The sequence below is a fragment of the Petaurus breviceps genome, unplaced genomic scaffold (genome assembly GCF_028583685.1).
Source record: "Petaurus breviceps papuanus isolate PSGF00001 unplaced genomic scaffold, PetGlider_PUasm1.0 90919, whole genome shotgun sequence".
Lineage (NCBI taxonomy): Eukaryota > Metazoa > Chordata > Mammalia > Diprotodontia > Petauridae > Petaurus > Petaurus breviceps.
In genome coordinates, this window is record NW_027187378.1 from 26,885,573 (window position 1) to 26,905,993 (window position 20,421).

The 20,421-nt window shown below is 37.6% G+C and overlaps 1 protein-coding gene across 3 annotated transcripts in view; it reads right to left on the bottom strand.

Annotated features, from left to right (window-relative positions):
* The window catches only part of KIF13B (kinesin family member 13B), a 278,821-nt gene that overhangs the window by 65,999 nt on the left and 192,401 nt on the right, over nt 1–20,421 (bottom strand). For all 3 annotated transcript variants that reach the window (XM_069075652.1, XM_069075655.1, XM_069075653.1), the window contains 10 exons: nt 18,966–19,136; nt 17,412–17,569; nt 14,974–15,106; nt 11,781–11,927; nt 10,486–10,515; nt 6,938–7,037; nt 6,271–6,397; nt 5,469–5,524; nt 3,495–3,619; nt 1,128–1,304 (listed from right to left, as the gene is read on the bottom strand). In XM_069075652.1, coding sequence (XP_068931753.1) covers nt 1,128–1,304; nt 3,495–3,619; nt 5,469–5,524; nt 6,271–6,397; nt 6,938–7,037; nt 10,486–10,515; nt 11,781–11,927; nt 14,974–15,106; nt 17,412–17,569; nt 18,966–19,136 — 1,224 coding nt within the window. The remainder of the gene's footprint in view (nt 1–1,127; nt 1,305–3,494; nt 3,620–5,468; nt 5,525–6,270; nt 6,398–6,937; nt 7,038–10,485; nt 10,516–11,780; nt 11,928–14,973; nt 15,107–17,411; nt 17,570–18,965; nt 19,137–20,421) is intronic.

The following is a 20,421-nucleotide window of genomic DNA, read 5'->3' on the forward strand; positions in this document are numbered from 1 at the left end:
GCCTGTTTGTACAAGTACCACAAAGAAGTGCTCATCCTGCTCCAAATTAACATTCATTATATTTCCAGAACTAGGAAATAGCATGCCCAAGGCACCTCCAAGTAAAAAGAACTGGAAGGAAAATGCCGGAATTCCTATTTAGTCCTCCTGCCCCAAATGAATGATAGCTTGGTACCTCTATAACAATCTATTTTGCAATCAGTTTCTGCTAATGGTACTGACATGGGGGGGGGGGGGCAGCTGGGTTAGACATATTAGTCCCTGTTACCTCAGACCTCTAGGACTATAACAGAAACTGGATCTTTTTTACAGCAATCCCTTCCAGGCTCATAAGGAAGGAGAGACAGGACAGGGAAATGGGTGGTACAACATATATAGCTACAACTAACCCTATGACCTGGATTTTATTGATGCTGGATTGCCAAGCTAAAGAGCGACGATTTTAATAGCATTACAGCCAGTCTTCATTTCAAAGATTGATATCAGTGTGACATTTAGAACTAAAGATTAATTTTTAGGGGTGGAGATTACATCTGGTGGTCTGTCAGCCATGACTGTGCTCTTTTAAATGAATTATTATTTTTAAAAAATCTGTCTGGGGTTTAGTTTCCTTTTGTTCCTTGAAAACCTTAAAAAAAAGTGCAGCAGGAATATAAAAGCTCTGAGACCAGTCTTGGAAATGCAGCCCTCTGGTGGGCCAGGTACATGAAGAGTTTTAAATGTTTAAACAAATCTTTTCTTCTTTTTCCCCAGCAGAGATAATAATAGGAAAGAAAGAAGCATAATAACCGAGTAGAAAAGAGTTACCCTTTAGTGGGCCTTTTAGCTTGTGGTCCCCCAGGCAAAATTAGGGCCTCTGGTGTTCCTCTCACAGAACCTCTACTGCACAAAAAAGAGATTCACCTCTCCTGTGAGTCGGCCAGAAGACTAGAGCCAGTAAAATCTGTGAGTGTTTAGCAAAAAGGGAGGATAACATGGTGGTAGAACAGAGAGAAGAATGGCCCCTGGCAGCTCACTGAACCACCAGTCCTCTCCAGAGAGGAATCCAGAGGATTTATTCCTTGTGTCTTGTCCTATGGCTATTCTTTTGATTCAAGTCACATCTCTACCTGAAGTTAAAGACTCACCTGGCGGCCATGTACACTGACACAAATGCGTTTACGGAGCACTAGCTGCATTTCAGCAGGATGGCTGAGCTGAACTGTCACTCTAACGATCAGAAACACTCTTTCATCAGCTGTGGCTCCTTTACTAAGCTGAGGACAGTTATGTACTGCAGAGTCCCACGAGGCTTCTGCTCTTGCCTAGAGAGAACAAAGAGAAAAAAAAATTTCCTCTTCTGAATAAAAAAATATACATGAAATCTCTAAGGGAACTCCATTCATCTTGTAAGACAACAACATGTAAGCACACCTTCCTGCCTAACTCTATCCTTTTTCTTAAATTTCACACACACCCTTCTCCAATCAGCAGTGTAAATTGGTGGGAGTGGGGAGGGGGGCAATTTAGGTTGGGAAAGGGGTATAAACCTACTCCTTTAAGTTCAGATTAAAAATCATCAGTTAGAATTCAAGATGGATTATTTACATTGTGAGCTGGACCAAAGATTCTAATGTAGCAGATGTTAACAGTCTATGAGTAGAAGCCTATGAATCTCCAGCTCCAATAATTACCCTAGATTAACTTTTAAACCTGTGGAAAACTTAAACTAGCCATTGAAAATGCCTACTTTGTGGTGGATTGGAGTTTTAAACAGAATCAAACAAACCAGCACAAAATTTCACTATTTTCCCCAATTTATCCTTTACCAAAGTGAGTATTCATTTAAGGCAAGAAACATCAATGATGTAAAAAGGTGAAGGGCTAGGGCCATTTTCATTTTTACTAAATTCTTATCCACAGTCTTATTTATTTTAGGCCCCTACCCCTAATATATTTTTCAGTCTGAGTAGCAGAGAATAATAAATATCAGAAAAAGAGAAGAGGGAGGGAGAGAGGAAAGACTATAACCAAAAACAGGAAGTTGGCCTGAACTATTGGCAAAAATTATGACTGAAAACAGTACCCAGTCACTTGAGGGAAATTAATTTATGTAGCCCACTATCCTAGTAAGAATTCTCATGTGGATTACTTAGCCACAATAAAGGTTGAAAAATGTCAAGAAGGAGGAGCCCGGAAAGCAAGCTGCTTTAGTATGAGTGAAGAGATGACAGCCATGAACACTGGTGTGTTGGGCCTGACTGGGCTGCCCCTAGATCACATACCCACTCTGTATACGTTTTTCAGTCCTTTAACTTCTAGTGACTTATTAAATAGTTTGGGAATGGGAAAACCATCCTCCTGCTGGTATGCACACTGAAATTTCCTGCTGCCCCAAGGAACTTAGTGAAGGGAAATTTAAAGCTCTGCTAACAGTCGTTCCTGATAATCATCAATATGTACCAGAAATTTGTGGAATACAGCACAGAAAAATAAAAACCTGGTTTACTGGAACTATTATGATTTAAAAACCCAATTAATCCAGATATGCAGTCACTTCTACATTATTTGTCTCTAAATTATCTGCACAATTAACCTTTCATGTGCCTTACAAGCTCTTCCTCAGTGCATCATGGCAAAGTCCAGAATGCTGGCCTGGGCCTAAGAACTTCATGTGAATCCCACCTCTGATACCAATTAGCTATGCATGTGAACAAATCTCTTAATCTAAGCCTCAGCCATATTATATGTAAACTGGGAATAGTAATGCCTATAGCTACCTTGTTAAAAGGATCAAATTTCTAGACTGTACCTAAAGCACCTTGAATAAACATTTCAAGTTTTTCAATGAAAAGTATTACCAGGTTACCCACGTGGGCTACCTACGTAGGCCTAAGACAGCAGCTGGGTATCCTGTCAGGGTCCTTCTTGAAGTGCTTCTTAATACCACCCCCTGCCTTGGCACCGCCATGACTAGGCTGAAGTTTTAACTGAGCTACTAAACAGCACAGAAGCACAGCAACAAAAAATCCTGCCCTAACAGGGCAGTGCTTCCTGGGGCAGGATTTCCTTCTACTCAGTGTAAGAAGTTATATCCCGAATCTCTTCCCCTAATATTGGATGTGAGAATACACCCTGGGAAGCCAAGAGTTTCATGCTGCCTATCTCAGGGCCCTGGTCTCCCCCTTAGCTGAGGTTTTATACGGGTAAACAGTTTACTCCCCTAATTCCCGCGGCAGCAGGGCCATGCCCCGGACTAAGCTGAGCAGATCACTTGCTGATTTCCGTCACTGACACTCCACCTTCACTGGTGCAGAAAGTCAAGAGCTGACTGAACTGAATTGGATGGTCGAGCTCGATCCTTGCTATGATTTCTGAAGAGGAGCTTCCAACGACCCATTCTGGGCGCGCTAGCATGTGATCATCTAGCTGGTTCCCTTAGGAGCCCTATGGAAAGGTTAATGAAATGAAATTACTCCTTGTTGGACCTTCCTGTGTCTCTTTTTTTTTTTTACCTCTCCTTCATGATGTTTTACAATCTGCAGTTCAAAAAACTCCTCCTCTTCTTCACCAGTAAGAGTAGCATCCCATCCTGCAGGTTCTGGGTCATCAAGATTATCCTGTGAGCTGAAATCATCAGCTAAAACAAAGAACCACGATTAAATACAGAAATCAGTCAAAAGGATAACACTTATTCCAGCTAAAAATCAATGCAATTGATCTATATTCACCCGCTTTAATTTTCCTTCATTCTCTGCTCTAAAATCCTGCATCTTAGATATGGTAAGGACCTCAAGAGACCATCTGGTCCAGCCTCCTGCCTTCAGGCAGGTGAAATATTATTCCCTTTTCAAAGATTAAGCAGGCAACTGAGACCCACAAAGGTCAGGCACCTTAAGGTCAGTACCTTTAACTGTTGCGCTTGAGTTCTGAATTTAAGGAAGCACATAGAAGGAATCGGGATGGGAGGGGAGTGGCACCTCATCTGATAGTTTAGTCCTGCACAACAGCCAACTGACCAAATAAGCTTGGGCTCATATTTCTCCGAACGCCAATAAAGTACATAGTCTGAATCTCTAGAACCAGGCAAAAGCCTTAGACTACTCTAAAGAGGGGAGGAGAGAAGGCTTAGAAAGATTTTCTACAACATGTATTCACCCTGAACTGTCTTTCTGGGCCTATGGAAGTACAACAACGTATGGTTCCCAAGGCAAGATGAAATAGCTCTCATCATATCAGAGGTGTTCTGGTCCATGGTCACCCTCTCTTTATTTTCCTCTTTGAAGGAGCTTACCACTTCCCACCCTTGTGCGAAATCACCTAATCTAAGAATCAAGACAGATTCATCCTTAGAAGCTATGAGGCTACTACACTTCCATGGTATAATCTGGAGAAGCAAATCATCCTCAAATTAAGCCCAACTGAAGGAAGATTCTGCTAAATGCTTTTCTTCCCCTTCTATTTTAGGGTAATACTTGGTGCTAATGCTGCTTTGTCATGGTGAGTTTGAGATATTTGGGGAAAAATACCAAGTAAAAGCAATCTGCTCTGATCCACATAGCTAAGAACACAGTAAATCTTCTTTCCAAAATGTACTTTTTGGGGGGCTCAGGGTGCTACTTTAGTTTAATGGCTGATCTTAAAAATATTTTCAACTTCTTAAAAGTTCCATTCCTACTTTTTATTTTGCAGAAATATTATTATGAAAAAACATTTTTACTTTGGGTGAAGCCTGCATATTTCAAACTGGAAACTATAATTTCTGGTAAACAGTATAACAACTCACAGGAATAATGTGAAGACTAATTAGTTAATGCTCATAGAGCAGTGTGAAAAGGAAAAGTGCTATGTAAATGCAGATGGTTAGTAGCCCTTTTGAAGTGAGAAGACAAATACAGAAACTCTTTTTTCAAATATCTATTCTAAAGTGTTAAACAGGAAAAGATTCTGAGAGCATAACCCTCATCACACCATCAGCTGACAAGGGAGCAGAATACACATCACTGGGAGTTGTAGCAGATGGAAATATGAGAAGAGGGCACAGGGAAACCAAGAGAAGGATTTTTCAATGCTAACAACCATATTATTGTTTATTTAAAAAAAAAATCTTCCTTTCTTGAGCATAAGGATACTTGCTGTGCCTTTGACTGCTTTTATCTTGATGATTACTGTAGTACATAATTTTATGTTTTGTGAGTTAACTGTTAAATGCAATAACATGTAGTAGAAATGGTTAGGAGAGTCCTTGGTTTCAATATTGCCATGGACAACTGCTAGGTCTGTGATCATTTATAACTTCTCTAAGCCTCAGTTTTATCATCTGCAAAATGGTAATAATAATATTCATAGTAATAATATACTCCACTTAGAGTAGTGAAGGTCAAGTGAGATAACAAACATGAAGTGGTTTTGTAAATCTTTAAGTGACTGTTGTACTTGAACACCTCATTACCCCATAAAAAACAGACCCTCAAAAACAACAAACTTACCACTCAAATCAAGAAATATGACAGGAATATGAGTTTCCATACCAAGCACTGGAGTCCTAGGACATAAGAGAAGGTGGCATTTAAAGTGAAGTCGAGTTAACGAGCACTGTATCCTTTGGGACACATCCTAGAAAACAGTGCTATTGCAGGTCAGGTCAGAGGTAACCTTGAGTATTGGTCTTTACTATAATTTACTGTTACTGATGCTGCAAGGACCTTGGAGGACCTGCTTCTTCCTTTTCACCAGCTTATGCCTATATAATTTTTACATCTTCTGAATTTGCACTTATGAGAAACATGTGTCTTCTTATAATAAAAGCCCTTTCCTTTGCTCAATCTTCTATACAAATTCAGAGAGATTTCCATGTTTTAATTTAACTGTTTTTACCACTTCAAAAAGGACACAGAATATCTGCTGACTCAACAGCTTAAGCTTTCCCCAAACCAAAAGCTCCTAGAGACATAATTTTATTATAACCAAGCAGGCTTTTAAGTGAATGAACCCAGTAATTAACATATTAACTAATTTTTTTAAAGCTAAGTGGAGTGGTACTAAATATTGATTCACATTCTCAGAAGGTCTTAATTACCCTGGTCAATAATAGCATTATTTAATAAAAACATTTTTAGGTTATACTTATTCAACCTATGACCATCAGTCATAGTCTCAGAATTTAAACAACTTTTCCACCCTACACTTGTGTGACTCTGCTGCTAGAGAAAGCAGAGGCAGAAATCCGTATGAATAATGATAGAATAGTTAACACTGAGGATTCTGAGGGGCCCACTGCCCTGTTCTTACCATTCCGCTGGAGCCCCAGGGATGCCACTGCCAGCAGATGGGACCATGACGGCATTCCTCTCCTCAGTTAAAGTCAACCTCATTTCTAGAAGCTGAGCTTCCCTGTCAGCATCATCTTCTGTCTTATCTGTGATATAGCAAGAGAGAACGTCAAAATAGACAATGTCACAGGTCACTCTCCCTTGAGGCACAACTGTTCTGCTGTGGTCTAGGCCCAGGCACAAACCATCTCCTCCTTCACAAGTAAGCCAGCCCCATGTGGGCAATCAGGATAAAGATGAGAAGCTCACATGTGCCCTCTCAGAAAGGGTTTCTCTAGTTCATGGAAGGTTTCAAGTTGGGAGAAGTTGGACAAGACAGAGTCTCTCTCACACAGAGAACTATCATTACAGTACTTTTCTGGAGGTGCCTCAGGGGAAAATCTGGTTTTGAACTGATGTACTCCTAACTAAAAAGGTGAAAGCTTAATATTTTTTTAGGCCTTATATTGAAAAACAAGCAACTAATAATAGGCTGAGGGCCCCTTTGTGAGAAGATATGGTACAAATAAAAATAAGGAGAGCCCTGACTTGTTGCAAGTCCTTTCGTTGATCTGGATCTTGATCCGAACAGCTAAAAGTGGGAATGATGCCATCCACTGAGAACACTCTCCCTGGGCTCTTCTTACCAGGTTTACTGACAAGCTTTTGTAGTTGTTGGTCCAAGTATTCTTGACGTTTGGTTAATGTGTTCAGCCATTTGCGACGTAGTCTCTCCAAATCCCTATCCTGAAAACACAAGGTAAATCAGAGTAAACATAATTCCAGGTAAACTTGTCTAGCCAAAGCTAGTTTATTTTCCACTGTGGCAGAATGTACTGAAAATGTGATCCCTTGTACAATGTTCTAGTCTTTATTCCCAATAGTGAGTCACAGAATGTTAGAGCTGGAAGGTGGCGTCTCATCCCTAGGCTTCATTTTACAGATGAGGCACAGAGAAACACAGGGAGTTTGGTCAGAGACTATAATCCTCATTTCCTGATTCTGAGTCCTTTCTACTCTACCATACTACTTGTTCTGATCCCAGTCCAAATTTTTTTTCAGCTTTGGTAATACCAAAGCATCTTAAAAGTTAATAGTATTAAAAGAGATGCCAAGATTTGTTCCTATGGCATCTCCTTTGTGACTAAGGTCAGTTGTCTTTCTAACATCTCAAGAGATGGGGCTTCAAGCTTTCTAGAATCTTCAAAATCTTCTAACATCTTTTGTCCTCAAGGTCATTTCCGAATGCCTTTTACTAAATCAATTCATTATTTTGGATAATTTTCTTTAAAACTACCATAAACCACACATGTGCTTTGTTAGGTTGTGAATCCTGAGAAGTACTAAAGCAGAAATCAGATGCTCACTTTTCTGGCATGTTGTAGAAAGGATGACTGTCCTGGATAGGAGGCTGCATTTGGCCACAATGAATAACTCTTACAATTTGTCTCACTGGTTTTAGCCACTTTGCTCTATATCCATGACATAGTAAATCACTATTTGAATTGAATAAGAATAGCCTACCCAAAACAAACAACTTACTACTTAAAGACAGCTAAGTCTTGAGCAATCTTGCAGGTAAAAGATGCCAATCTCAAAAGTAGTTAGGCATATTTTTTTTAGCACTAAATGCTCCATTTCAAGTGAGGTTACATTTTTTAGCATTATAATCTCTGTGGAAGGATAAAGAATTATATCCATCTAAGGATCTAATTATTCTTCCTGCCTTATAGGTACATAAAACTGGGTAGAAAAAGTTTGCTAATCTTAGAAATAATCAAATTTATAAAATATTAATTTATAAAATCTAATGATAGATCATTTTCATGTCAGAGGAACTCATAATAACTATCATACTAAAATGAACTTTTCCTGAAAGATAATATAAATTTTTAGTAAGCCTACTCAAAGTAATAGTCTCAGAAACATGGGGATGGAAGAAAGGATAATATAATATAATTAATATAATATAATAATACAATACAATATATTCTGGCTTATATAACATTCTCTTGACCATGGAGATCTCAAATAATAAAGCATATTTATACTTTCCAACTACAGTAAATTTAAAATGATCACATTAAAAGTTAACAAGATGCTGAAAATCCCTTCTTTAATTATCAAATATTAAAATATACTTAATCTAAATTTAAACTATATTTTATCATACTGTAATTCTAGTAATCCATGGACAGTAACTACTGTGCATCTAACACCTGATTAACTAGAACACGTGGTTGCTCAGTCACACCATAAAAGTCTACAGTATACTGACTATAATACAGGATTCTCCATGTACCCTCCCTATGAGATTGCTTAGTCTATATATAGCTGTTTGGATATTGTCTCCACCCACTAGATCAAGAGCTCCTTAAGGGCGGCCTCTGTTTTCGATTTTCCTTGCATCCCTGTACTTACCACGGCACCTGGCACATATTAGGCACTTAATAGATTTTTTATAGTGTTTAGAGAAGAAACACAATCCCTTTTTTCATCCATGTCACTTTATTAATGCTTAGATTTCAGCAAGTTAGAGATGCTCCAAATGTTACTGTTTCCAAATCTGATTATAAAATCAGCAAAAATTTTAAACTAATTATTCATTTATTCCACAAACAGAGGACACCTATTATGTGCAAAACACTCTAATTCTCAGGCTGTGCCTACTACTGCTACAGCTAATGTTTGTAGAGTAACCACAATAATTTGTAAAATGCTTTAAAATGCATACAGCCCTTTGCTTATAAGCAAGCCCTCTGTGAGGGAGGCAGCAGAAGTATACTCTAGTTCTAGAGATGAAGAAACAGAGACTCAGAGATATTATGTGGCATGGTCAGGATTCCCAAGGAAAGTGGGCCAGCATGTAGGCCTAGGTCTCAGCTTCACCAGGCTGCTTCTGTCATTCAGAAGCACCTCTACTATCAAAGATGCTACAAGGCAGCAATACCCTTCTTGATGGGAATTTTCATGACCAACGTTAGAAACAATAAAAAAGGACAGGGATACATTCTAACGTCAGGTTTTTTTAGGAAATTATTCTAAGAAAATAGTGTTAAACATTAAAGAGGTAATGTAGATTTGTATTTCCTGGTGCACTTGCAACCTTGGAGTGTAGGGACAGAGGGAGATGATGATCAGTTGACTTGGGTTCTAATCCTAACTGAAACTAACAAACAGCAGAAGACAGACCAACCAATGCTCAAGCAGGGAAAAGAGTGGGAAATAAAACTCTTTGCTGACAAGAGGGGATTTACCAGGAGGCTTATGATTTTGGGAAAGTGAGAGGAACTAAGTCATGAACTAATGGAAGAATACGATGGCAAAAAGACATAAGTTCCCCCCCCAGCAGTTCAAGAGTTGAGGCCTTTTGCAGTGAAAGTCCTGGCTGGGGGCGGCCAGGTGGCTCAGTGAGTAAGAGTACCAGCTCCAGTGTTGGGACGACCTGGAGATCAAATCCCGGGCTCAGACACTCAGCACCACACCCAGAAATAACTGGCTGTGTAACCTTGAGCAAGTTACTTAACCCCGATTGCTTAAAAAAAAAAAAAAAAAGTCCTGGCTGGTCCTTTCCTTGCTAAAACAGCAAGGAGCTTTAAGAAGTACAGTTGTTGCTCTCCCTTCCCATTAAATTAAAAGGATTAAATTGAGTTTACTTTTGGAGCCATTTTTTGAGTATGAATAAGATGGTTTTAAGTGCCACCTGCTCTCAACGATCAATTATGATTCCAAAGGACCAGTGAAGCATGCTACCCACATCCTGGTAGAGAGGTAGTGGAATAAATATGCTTAATGGGACACACATTTTTGGCTATGGCCAATATGCTTTATTTGACTATGCATATCTATTACAAGGTTTTTTTCTCTTTTTTTGGAGGGGGAGAAGGAAAGAGAGAAAATAAATGCTTTTTAATTGAAAACAATTCATTTGAAACAATTAAAAATCCAATATATCTTCCCTCCCCACCCTGATCCCATCTACTGGGGTCTAAGACATCTTTAATAGGATAAAAAGCTGCTAGGTCCAAAAAAAGAGATGAAATACCAAAAATACAAATGCATCTTAAATTAACTCATTATTTGATCCAATGAGTCCAAGTATACATGGTTGTCTTTATGCAGCCTCTAATACTGTACAATTGAATACTTGATAATAATACATTTTGATAATAAAAATGGTGAGTAAAAAGTTTACCTGGTAGCTGTCCATGTCATCTTCTTCCTCCTAAAGAAAAATGAAGTTAAAAAAACCCATCAATACCTTAAATTTGCCTTATCTATAAAAGGATGGCCTCATCATTTATGGCCTAAGGGAACCATGTGAATTAAAAAGCTGAGTTACTCAATATTGTATAAAAAAGATGAGTACACTAGTTTTTACCCCTCTTAAAGCATGTGCTGTCAGGCTGGTTTTGCAAGTCTATCTTTTAGCTGAAACGCACTGACCAAATTCAGTCAATTGAGAGCAGTTATGAGTGAAAAAGAGGCAAAAAAAATCAAAATGTGTTTTATGACCATAAATTGTGAATTTATGCACAAACCATAAAGATAAAAGTTTTCAAAGTTTTAAAAAGCCTGCATGTCCTAAAATTCATTCTATCTGTAAAAGAACTTCTTATTTCAGACACCTCCCACGCACTCACCTGAATAGTAATCGGAGTGAGAAGCTAACTCCCCTATGCCCAAAGGGAACAAGGAAGAGCTGGGGAACATTAAGAAGGTTCGAGTGTGATTCTGCAGAGCACATGTGGTTCTAAAGCATCCATGTCACTGCTTTCCCAGCATATTTCCATAGTTATCAATGGAACTACAGCAGCCCCTTCTCAATGACTACAGGACCTCAGTCTGCTCTGACACAGGCTCCCTCATTTGTTTTGGCAGCCACATAATGTTGCTCTAACATAACTGTCTCCCTGATTTGGTTGCAAATCTCTTCACATATTTTATCTCCTTTTAAAGTTAGGTTAATGAATTTTCTAATTTGATTAATTTACTTTCCTCTTTGGCCCTTAAGGATTTTTTTGTTTCCTGAAGCTCTGAATTAAATATCTGAGCTTCTAACAAGAAGGTAAGGAACACTTATCAGGCCTTCTCCAGGAACCTGTATGGTATTTTCCCTGCTGGGTTTATATCCTCACTCACTAGAGGAAATTAAGTGCCTACTGGCAATTAGTTTGAATAATCCAGTAGGAGGTAGATGCACTGGGTTGGGGAGATCTGACAATACTAATCACTATTAGAAACTAGGGTTTCTGGCTGTTGAAATGTTTTTTAACTCTCATCTTGCCATCATTCCTGGTGGGTCCCCATAGTCTAGCAAACTGATTTCATTAAAATGCTACAAACTAAAAAAGATATTTAAGGAGAGTAAGATGATACATTGACAGAACCATCTTCAAAAGGAAAGTTTGCTAGGATGTTCTAGTGATGACCCTGTCTATATTTTTTGACTATTTTTCCAATGAGAAATTGAAACGCAATGGCACTTACATGGAAAATCTCATGAGTCTTTGGGGATCGCAGAGGTCTTATTTTTACACATCCTACACCAACAGACATTATGGATTCCTCCATTAATGGCAAAGTTCCAGATTCCTGCACAGACTTCACTTCAACCTGAATTCGTCGTGACTGTCCCTGTGTCAGAGACAATTTAAAAATCAAAGATCCTAAATCATCAAAAGACTTAGTATGGAGAGACCTCTACAGGTAGAAGTTCAGAAGACTCTGATGGCTTAGGCTCCACTGAACATTTCAAAAAGTAAAAACTATATCCTTAAAAAAGGAGGATATATAGCAAGAACAATCAATGCAGAAAAGCAACTCACTTCAGGAGTAAGTTTTTAGTATGCAAGACTAATACTGTGAGATTTGTGCATATTTTCCAAGAAACAGGATCTTAAAAGAAAACATTCCAAATTATACTCTTCAAAATTAGTTTATAATTTTAGAAACCTCAAAATAGAAATGAGAAGAAAGCACATGAATCTACAGTTTCATGTAAGCTGGCCGCCTCTCTCTCCAACAGTCTTTAGTTGCCTAGGGCTTTGTCTTATCATGAAAATCAAGTTGGGCACTGATTGATCCTACCAAGCTTGATTTGGACAGATGGGATACAGATGACTCTTGATTTAATATTTATCCATGCAAATTATATCAAATGTTCTGCAAAAAAAAAAACAACAAACCACTAAGAAAATAAAATTTGATAATGGCCTCACATAGTTTAGTTTAGTTCATATTCAAAGAGCTGTAATAGTAGTTTATTGTTGGGGTTTCAGGAGGAGGGACTAAGGGGGAGGGGGAAGTTTGGTCAAACAAAAAAAACTGACCTGCCACAAGAGATTAAACTATATTTTAACTAAAAAACAGGAGGCTGTGTTAGTTTTCTTCCCTACATTGCACATAAAATGAGAGACTTCAGATCCTAATATATGAGCTAGCTATATAATGAAGCTAAAAATTCAATTCCCAAACTGTGCAAAACTGCTTTACCAAAACTAAAAATTCTCAATTTAAAAACCTTCTAAACAACATATAAGCAAGGCCCAAATTAGCTACTAAATGCTATGAATGTGATAAGAATTTTACTAAATAACTGTCCAGCTCTAGTCCCTAAACTTCTAGATCTAAACTTTTCTGTTCAGTTTTTTAAAACCCTTCCCAACCTTACCCCACCTTCTTTCTGTCTCAGTGTATATTATTTTCCTCCCTGCACCTTGAAATGACTTCCTTATGTTCAAAAACAATATGCCACCTGAGATCTCTGACCTGGCTGTGCCCAGCCTTCCCCACCCGCAAGGCATGGTCCCGTTACCGTTACCGGAGCCTCACACACAGCAGAGCTCTATTCTTTTCACTATCCTGTTTTTCCTGTTCCTCCCCCAAATGCTAGTGCTCTCCCTGTCAAAGAATCTTATAGTTAAATACTTTATCATATTTGCATTTATTCTTTTTGTATTGATTCTGTATAGATTTACATATGTATCTGTCTCCCTCATGTAAGGACATAAGCTTCTTGCAAGTACTTTTTCATTCATTCAATTTGTCCAGCACAGGAAGACACAGCTATCAGTCAGGAGGTTAAATTTAAAGGCTAAGTATTTCTCATGACTAATAATTCTAATAACCAAACCTAAGCTACTGCCTCCAATCTTCTTCTGATGCAACCAATTCTCTATGGTTACCAGAATATTCTTGTAAACAAAGTTTTCATTATTCCACTCTCCAGTAAAAAAGCTGCAACAGCATTCAGTGCCCTCCACAGTGGTGCACACATACTTCTCTAACTCCACCCCTTCTGTTAATGTCTAATTCTCCCTATTTGCTGCCCTGTACCCACAGTCTCTGTTTTAATTCATGCTGTTTCTCCTACATGAAATATCAAAACGCACTTCCTTCTGAAAGCTTTCCTTAAATTTCTCTGCTTACTTGTAACACAGGATCTTTCACCACTTACTTAAGAACTAACCATAAGGTCAACAAGAAGGGATTCTCAGAACTAGAGATGGTTCATTCTAACGCTTGCCTTTAGGGGTCGGGTCTACCCTAATGCTCCCAGGAAAGACAACAGAGGCATCTCTTCCTGAAGACCTTAAAGTAATTCTTCAGCCTTTCTGGGCCTAAATTCCTTCATCAATAAAATAAGGGAGTTTAACTAGATTTCTTACAGTTCTAAAGCTCTAGCATTCTAGGGACTCTCATAGACTCTCAAATTCTACCTTATGTCCAACGCAGACACCTTTTGCTTCAATTAAAACCCATTATCTCCTGTTTAGGTTTCTGAGGGCACACAAAAAATAACTCCCTCAGCATCTTTCCTCACACAAGCCATTTATATTCATTGAAGTGTTCTTTTCTTCCCTTTAATCTTTCTCCTTAAGATGTCTTTTCTATTTATTGAATCATTTTCATCTCTACTTCTCCAGACCCACTCTAATTTCTCAATGTGGTTACCAGAATACAATAAAATATTCTAATAAAAATCTCACTAATGCATATGTGACAGAAATCTTATTTCCTAACCTTATATGCATATTGCTTTTAATAGCATCCTGTGGTTCCCCTTCCCCATATGGCAATATACTTTGGACTAATTTTTCCACTATATCATTTTGCCCCTCTTGATACTCTATTTGTTAGTTATTTGCTCTAGGTAATTATGCTGTAATCTCCTTGAAGGCAAGGAAAATATTTTATTTCTCATTATACTTTTCAGTAGATAGCACATAACTTTTCAACAAATGGTGGTGAATAGAAGCTCATATAACTATTATAGAAAATACAGTGAAAGAGGATTAGGTAGACAGCAACTAAAGAGAAAGGCCTTACTTAGCCAAACCAACACATTAGACTGTAACTCCTTGAGAACAAAGAATGTCTCCTTCCTATCATTATTTTGGAATCCCAAGTGCTTTAGCACAGTGTTTGGCACGCAGTAGGTGCTTGATACATGTTTACTAACTGACTTTCTTTTTCAAATTTTTTATCCAAATAACACTACTCAAATTTATTTTAATTATTATACATAAAATATAATATAAATTTGATATAAAAATATAAATTATTATAAATCACAATAATTTAAACTAAAGTTTAAAGTGGACAAAATCTGAAAGAGATCTTTGTTTCAGGATAGAAAACAATATTAACATTTCCACTGTTCTGGTTCCAATCACCTTACCTGCCGTAGCTGGAAAATACCTCCAGTCTGTACATCCTTTGCAGGAATTACTTCCACTGGACAGTATTCTCCATTTTCATTCTGCTCCAGAATTTGAACCCAGAATTCTACTTTTCTGGTGACTTCACTCCATCTAGCAAACATTTAAGAGCTTTAAAATCAGATTTTCCATTTTACAAAATGTTTTTTAAAGCAGATGGATAAAGTAATATTACAGTCTAAAAGAAAAATCTACAATCACTCATACAATATCCATATTATAAAAAAATGATTCTCTGAAACAGTTATCATAGACTACACTTAAGCATGGAAATTTGCAATAACATTAATATTCCATAGGGTATACAATTGGGCACAACATCTAGCTTTTTGAAGAATGTTGCATAGCAACCAGTATCATATAATGGAAAAAGCTGTGAATTTGGCATCACAGAATCTGAATTTTAATCCTATCTCTGCTATTCACTACCTACCTAAGGTAGTTATATGTTCTTGAGGCATAGTTATATGTTCTTGAGGCAGTCGATGTCACAAAGAATCAACATAATGGTCTTTAAAATGACGAAGTTAGAACTTTAAGGTCTTATCTGAAACTAAATCCTAGAATTCCGACTAAAGAGTTTACAACTGAAACTGGACACTTTTAAAGTTCCCATGGAATCTGCATGGGTAACTTTATGATTTACAAGTTTAACTATTCTTTCAGCAAACAAGTTATTGATGATCTTTACTAATTGGTAGTAGAGTCCATACACTCAAATAAAGGAAGATATTTTCACGTTGAACTCATTTTAAGTGTACTTGGAAACAGTTCTATCAGAATTAACACCTCAGGAAAAAAGAATTTCTGAGTTGGTAACAAACTGATGTAAAAGTGTCATTTTTAAAAGGCTTAAATTTGTTTTTTTAGCTATTTCTCAGGGAGACAGAATAACTATATCTAGTTCAACAGCCATTCAAAAATCTTAAATACCTTAAATTAGAGTGGATATAAGATTAGGAGGGACAAGTAACATATATATATACACACACAAGTAACATACTAAATCAACTAAAGCCCTTTGTGGTTAAATGATTTGACCAAAATCATTAAGTCAACAACCATGAGCTTCTCCCTCCACATCAATCCTTCCATGCAATTGAGTGACAACATTTCTCCCCTTCATCACCTTTTCTCAAGGTAGATTGTCTTTTCAGTTCAGGTCATCATTCCTCTCTTGGACTATTATAACTGTCTCCTAACGGACCTTCTTGCCTCTAGTCTTACTTTTAAGGGCTCCCTATTGCCTCTAGGATAGGAAACAAATTTTTCAGTCTGGCATTTAAAGTACTCTACAATCTTTCTCCCATCTACCTTTCCAATTTTATTTCATCTTATTCACTTCACAAGATCTCTGTACTAATCAAACTGTCCTATAAGCTCGTCCCTGTATACAACGCTCCATTTATTATCCCTCTACCTTATGCAAGTGGCGCTCCACATTTGAAATGCATTTCCACTTTACAGAATCCCTAGCTCCCTAAAAAGCACAGCCCAGGTGCCAGCCACTTTCTGCATGATGACTTTCCGGATAATGCTAGTTATTGGCACTCTGTCCCTCTTCAAATTATTTTCCATTTGTTTGCTTGTGGGCATGTCATATGCCCAATAAAATATAAATCCTTTGAGGTAAAGAAATGTTGGGGTTTTGTCTTTGTATCCTCAGTACCTAATACATTGTATTACATATAACTGGTACTTGGTAATAATTATTTGCTGAATTAAAAATTGAATTAAGAGTCAGAAACAAATCTATATGGTAACCTCTAGTTTATACTCACACAAACATATTGCCTTAAATTCCCAAACAAAATATGTTGCTCAAAATGGAACTTATTTAACAATAATGAGATATACAGAAACATAAATTTCTTTGGATGCCTTCTTAAAATTAGGAAGGAGTTCTGATCAACAATTAAATCCAACTCCCTTCACACAGGTTGCTTGAATACATGAGAGTAAGAGGTTTCCAAATAAAGCTCAATTAGTTAACATGAAACCAAGTGCAGAAGTTGCAGTGCTCTCTTAAGAGGTTGTTAATTACAAAACAATTCCCAATAAGTTCCCTAGCCAACATTAAACCATTAAACACTCCATCTGAAACATCTGCTCATTTCACTTTTTTTGTAACTGTTCTTTAAGGCATATATTCTCTAGGAAGATTAATCTTCTGGAGAGGATCTTAACCATGACTTAAAATGGATTGTTTTTCTGAATATCCCATTTTTCTACAGCATCTCAATTACATTGTTTTAGCACTAGTTCTATTTCGAATGCTGGGATACACTAATGATTCCTCACTGAAGGAGAAACAGCAGGACTGGCCCTTCATGGTAAACTTTAAATAATGACTTGTGTTTGTTTTTTTTTTTAATGGAATCAGACATCTGAAAATCACCTATCCCGAAGACTCCGTGTTTTGGCTTGGATAATTCCCAAATCCCAAAGAGCTGGATTTTTTCGAGGATCAGTCATCTTGTGGCCATATACTTCAATTGCCAAAGCCCCTTCAGAAAGATATTCAATAAAATCTTCAGAGATGTTGACAGAAAACTCCTACATAGAACAGAAAAGGTTGGTTAATGAAAAAGCTGTTTTGTTCTCTCCTTAAAAACCTTATTCTTGCTCATGCCTGATCTATAATGTACTCTTTAGTATGGAGTACAGTAACAGAAAAAGATGTCAGGATTTTTTTTATTATTATAATAGTAAGACTAGACAGTCAAGCACTAATCCCACCTCAAATTCTTGACATTAAAAAATATGTGTATATGAATATGTGTGTACACACACACACACACAACCTTTTCAACCACAAAACCTGGGTGCTTAACAGATCTGAACCACATCTCATGTTTATTTTGCATGGAACTGCTCTTTTAAAATGGTATAAGAGGAGGCAACTAGATGGTGCAGTGAATACAGTACGGGCCCTGGAGTCAGGCGGACCTGAGTTTAAATCCAGCCTGGACACTTAACACTTACAAGCTGTGTGACCCTGGGCAAGTCACTTAACCCCATTTGCCCTGCCTTCCCCCCTTCAAAAAGATAAAAACAAAAAAACAAATGGTATAAGAAAACAAGTATAATTTAAAAGATCAAGTATGGCAAGAATAAGCCAAAAGACTGAATATGAGTTGACAATGTTTTGTTCTGGTTATCAGGAATGATCCATCCTAATGAAGGAAGCAAACATGTACAATTGCCAAAATCACAGAAAAGTGCTGAACCCCTAACTCCCAGCTTTAAGCATAAAACAGAGAAATGAGTTTTACCTAACGTGTTCCATCAATATATCAAGGAGAAAATGATCTTTTCAGTGGGGATCCATCACAAATGCTGATCAGAACTCACCTGTCATATGGTAAATGTCTTAAAGAGCTGCCTTGAGATCAGAGAGATTAAGGAATGTGCTAGAGCTAATGAGTATGAAAGGGAGGACTTTAATACTAGGACCTACATTCTATCGACTATGCTGTGGTGTCCAAGAAGGTGTAAGTGAGCAGTTCTCAAACTTGTTAGTCTCAGGACCACTCATAAAAATTATTGATGAAGGAATATCCCCAAAAGTTTTATATATATGAGTTTTATTTATTGATACTTACTGTACTATAAATTAAGATATCAGTATTATTATGAAAATAGTTTTGACCTTATGGAACCACTTAAAAAGTCTTAGGGACTCTCAGAGGTCCCCATACCATACTTTGAGAACTCCTATCATGACATGAAGCATTTAAAGAAGTAAACATTTCTTAATAGTGAAGTGTGCTAAATGCAAAATGGGTGAAAAAAGAAAGTGGTGCAATTTCTCTTCTGGGAGGCCTTTTAAAATATGCTGGTGCCAATTTATTTCTAGGAAGTCCACTTTGTAACACACACACACACACACACACACGCACATTTCTGTTAGTAGTCTTAAAATCAAGCAAGTCTGAAAAACAAAAATTACATTGCAGTGATCGAAGACCACCATGCACTGAGGCTCTTTGCTGACAGGAGAAGATGAGGTATCGACTTCAGGTGCAACAACGACTGGTTCCTGCTGATCCCAGAAGCTGTATTTGCAGAACACAAAATTGGAGAGGTGTTGTGGCAAACCTGTAGCTTGAAGTATTTTAACCTGTAGGAAAAAGAATTTTTCAAAGTCAGTAAAGTCAAGGTAAAAAGCATGGCAAGAAAATTACCGAAGTTAAGTATTGAAAAAATTTTCCTCTAGTCAAGTTGTAACACTGTAGCATAATGGTAAAAGCAGAGGAAGAAGAGTGAGGAAACCTGAGGGGTTTTAGTTGATGACATATCACTAATTAGCTGTTACTCTGCCTAGAGTAAATAATTTAACCTGTGAACATCTAGGTCAAAAAAGAGATCACCTCCTGACTGTACCTATGCCTTAGGATTTTTGTGAAGATGAAAATGAGTAAGTAAAAGTGCTACATAATGCATAGTAATGTTTTAAAATATAAGTTTTTATATTTGTTTTTCAGTGGAATGGAGGTGACAAATGTTAGCATACATGTATATGTATTTGCATATATATATGTAAGTGTGTGTGTGTGCACGCATGCATGTATGCATATAAACCTCGGTACAGAGGTACACACAAGGACAAACTACACTATAGTGTATTCAAAGGTCAGACTTCAAGGACTATTGGGTCTGATCACAGAAATCACATTTAAGAAGACTGAAGACTGGGAAAAATAGAATGTGTACAAGATGACTGGAGGAAAGCTAGTAAAAGGCCTTAAAACCACATAGTTAAGATGATTGGTGGAAGGTACTGGGGGTGTCTAACCTGAAAAAAACAAGAAATTAGCAAGAGCAGAACTGCTTTCTTCTACTATAAGAAAGACTTGCATGTAAAAGAAAGACTGTTCTACTTTCACACAGAGGATAGACTTATTAGAAGCAGGTAAGAGTTGCAGAGAGGACAATGGCTGCAAGAAAGAAATTTCTAACAACTGGAGATATCAAAAAGTTAGAATGGGCTGTTTCAGGAAAAACTGTGCCTCTCTGCCCCCTCCCCACCCCTGTAACTATGAGAGATGTTCAGGTAAAACAGGTTCTAAATGAGGGGGGGTCCATGGACTTGGGTCAGAAAAACAATTACATTCTTATTTCCGCTAACTTCTAATTGATACTGACATTTCCTTCAATTATTTAAAGACATTTTTTTTTCTTTTTTTTGGAGGGGAAGGGCAATTGGAGTTGACTTGCCCAAGGTCACACGGCTAGTAAGTGTTAAGTGTTTGAGACCACATTTGAACTCAGGTCCTCCTGACTCCAGGGCTGGTGCTCTATTCATTACACTACCTAGCCTCCCCGAAAGACATTTTTTCTAAGAAGGGTTCCACAGGCTTCACCAGATTGCCAGTGGGGTCCATGCCACAAAACTGGTTAAGAAT